At 38.8% G+C, this 1,749-nt stretch overlaps 1 protein-coding gene across 1 annotated transcript; it reads left to right on the top strand.

Annotated features, from left to right (window-relative positions):
- The first annotated feature begins 562 nt into the window (after positions 1–562).
- Positions 563–1,144, top strand: LOC108525183 (bombesin receptor subtype-3). The gene has a single exon (XM_017866240.1). It carries the CDS (start codon positions 707–709, stop codon positions 1,142–1,144), a length of 438 nt encoding a protein of 145 aa, XP_017721729.1. The 5' UTR covers positions 563–706.
- Positions 1,145–1,749: the final 605 nt, after the last annotated feature.

Raw genomic sequence — 1,749 nt, forward strand, 5'->3', positions numbered from 1 at the left:
TAAAAAGGTTGTTTTGATATTGTACAGCACAGTCTGAATAATTGCAAAGTTGGGGTTTACCATGTGACAGAGCTAGGTATTAAGCCCAAGTGACCTGAATTATCACTCTTTGGAGGTGACATCAACCCTGTCAAAGTGTAAATGATTTGTTGCTTCACTATCTCTCTGATATTAAATTTTGAGGAATGGGTTCAAGGCTGTGCTTCAGGGGACACCTACACTTATTTATCATGTAAACGAAAATGCACTAGACTACCATGTGATTGCAGGGGGGATAAATGGTTTTTTTCTAAAAAAAATTGACAAAACCTATATAGACCATCCTGAGTAGACATGAAAACAGGGTGATTCTAATAATCAATAAGATGATTTAATAAGGTCTAGTTGGTCCCAAGATTCCCCAACAGGGAAGAATAAGCAACTGCAGAGCATTTCCCCAGCCCCCTCCCTCTCCTTATGACAGGACACGCCAATAAAACTCCACCTCCTACTCTTCAGTGCCAGATGGGTAAGCATTTAGCCAAGCATGCTGGGAGACACACAGAACTGAAGCAAAGGAGTATCCGGATGTCTTGGATTTTCTTTCCATTATGTTCTGCTCTGTTCTCCTAATACCATCTCGTTACTAGACGTAGGCATTGGACGTGACAATCAACTGCATTTGAACTGAGAAGAAGAAATATTAAAGACACAGTCTTCAGAAGAAATGGCTCAAAGGCAGCCTCACTCACCTAATCAGACTTTAATTTCAATCACAAATGACACAGAATCATCAAGCTCTGTGGTTTCTAACGATAACACAAATAAAGGACGGAGCGGGGACAACTCTCCAGGAATAGAAGCATTGTGTGCCATCTATATTACTTATGCTGTGATCATTTCAGTGGGCATCCTTGGAAATGCTATTCTCATCAAAGTCTTTTTCAAGACCAAATCCATGCAAACAGTTCCAAATATTTTCATCACCAGCCTGGCTTTTGGAGATCTTTTACTTCTGCTAACTTGTGTGCCAGTGGATGCAACCCACTACCTTGCAGAAGGATGGCTGTTCGGAAGAATTGGTTGTAAGGTGCTCTCTTTCATCCGGCTCACTTCTGTTGGTGTGTCAGTGTTCACGTTAACAATTCTCAGCGCTGACAGGTGAGTTTCTTTTCTCTGTTATATTTGCCAGGATGTGAAATTGGGCAAAAATAAAGGAAAGCTTGTACTTAGCATTTACTGGCTACTATTCTGCTTTTCTCACACTGTGTAACGTGGATGTGAGATTGGAAAATCTGGTGGCATTTAAAATAAGTTAGTGTAAGAATGTTAAAATTTCTGTGTTAGCATGGAGGAGAAGTTGAAATTGCATGCTTTATGGATAATGTATTTTATTGTTTGCTCGAAAGTATACTGAACGGGGTTTTATTTTCTCCAGTTTATTAAGTAAAGCAAATTGTTCCAGGTGTAAAAGAAAAAAAATTCATGCTTTATACATTAGTGCAGCCTAGTGGTGCAATATAGTCAACATGAAAACCAGCATAGGTGTGAAATTGACCACATATGCATTACTGTATATCGGAAGAGTGGTAAAAAGACACAAGCATCTAATTTATTTGAAATTCATCAAATTAGCTAATGGCAGAAAAACGGTGAGGTTTTCAGCTCCCTGGTAACTTAGTGTAATGTCATCACGTAATTCTATTTGCTTTCTCTATAGGCATTCAGTGACATTATCATTTCCAGAGAAATAAATTAATCTTGGTTGAC

This window comes from Rhinopithecus bieti, unplaced genomic scaffold (assembly GCF_001698545.2).
Source record: "Rhinopithecus bieti isolate Rb0 unplaced genomic scaffold, ASM169854v2 scaffold_15618, whole genome shotgun sequence".
NCBI lineage: Eukaryota > Metazoa > Chordata > Mammalia > Primates > Cercopithecidae > Rhinopithecus > Rhinopithecus bieti.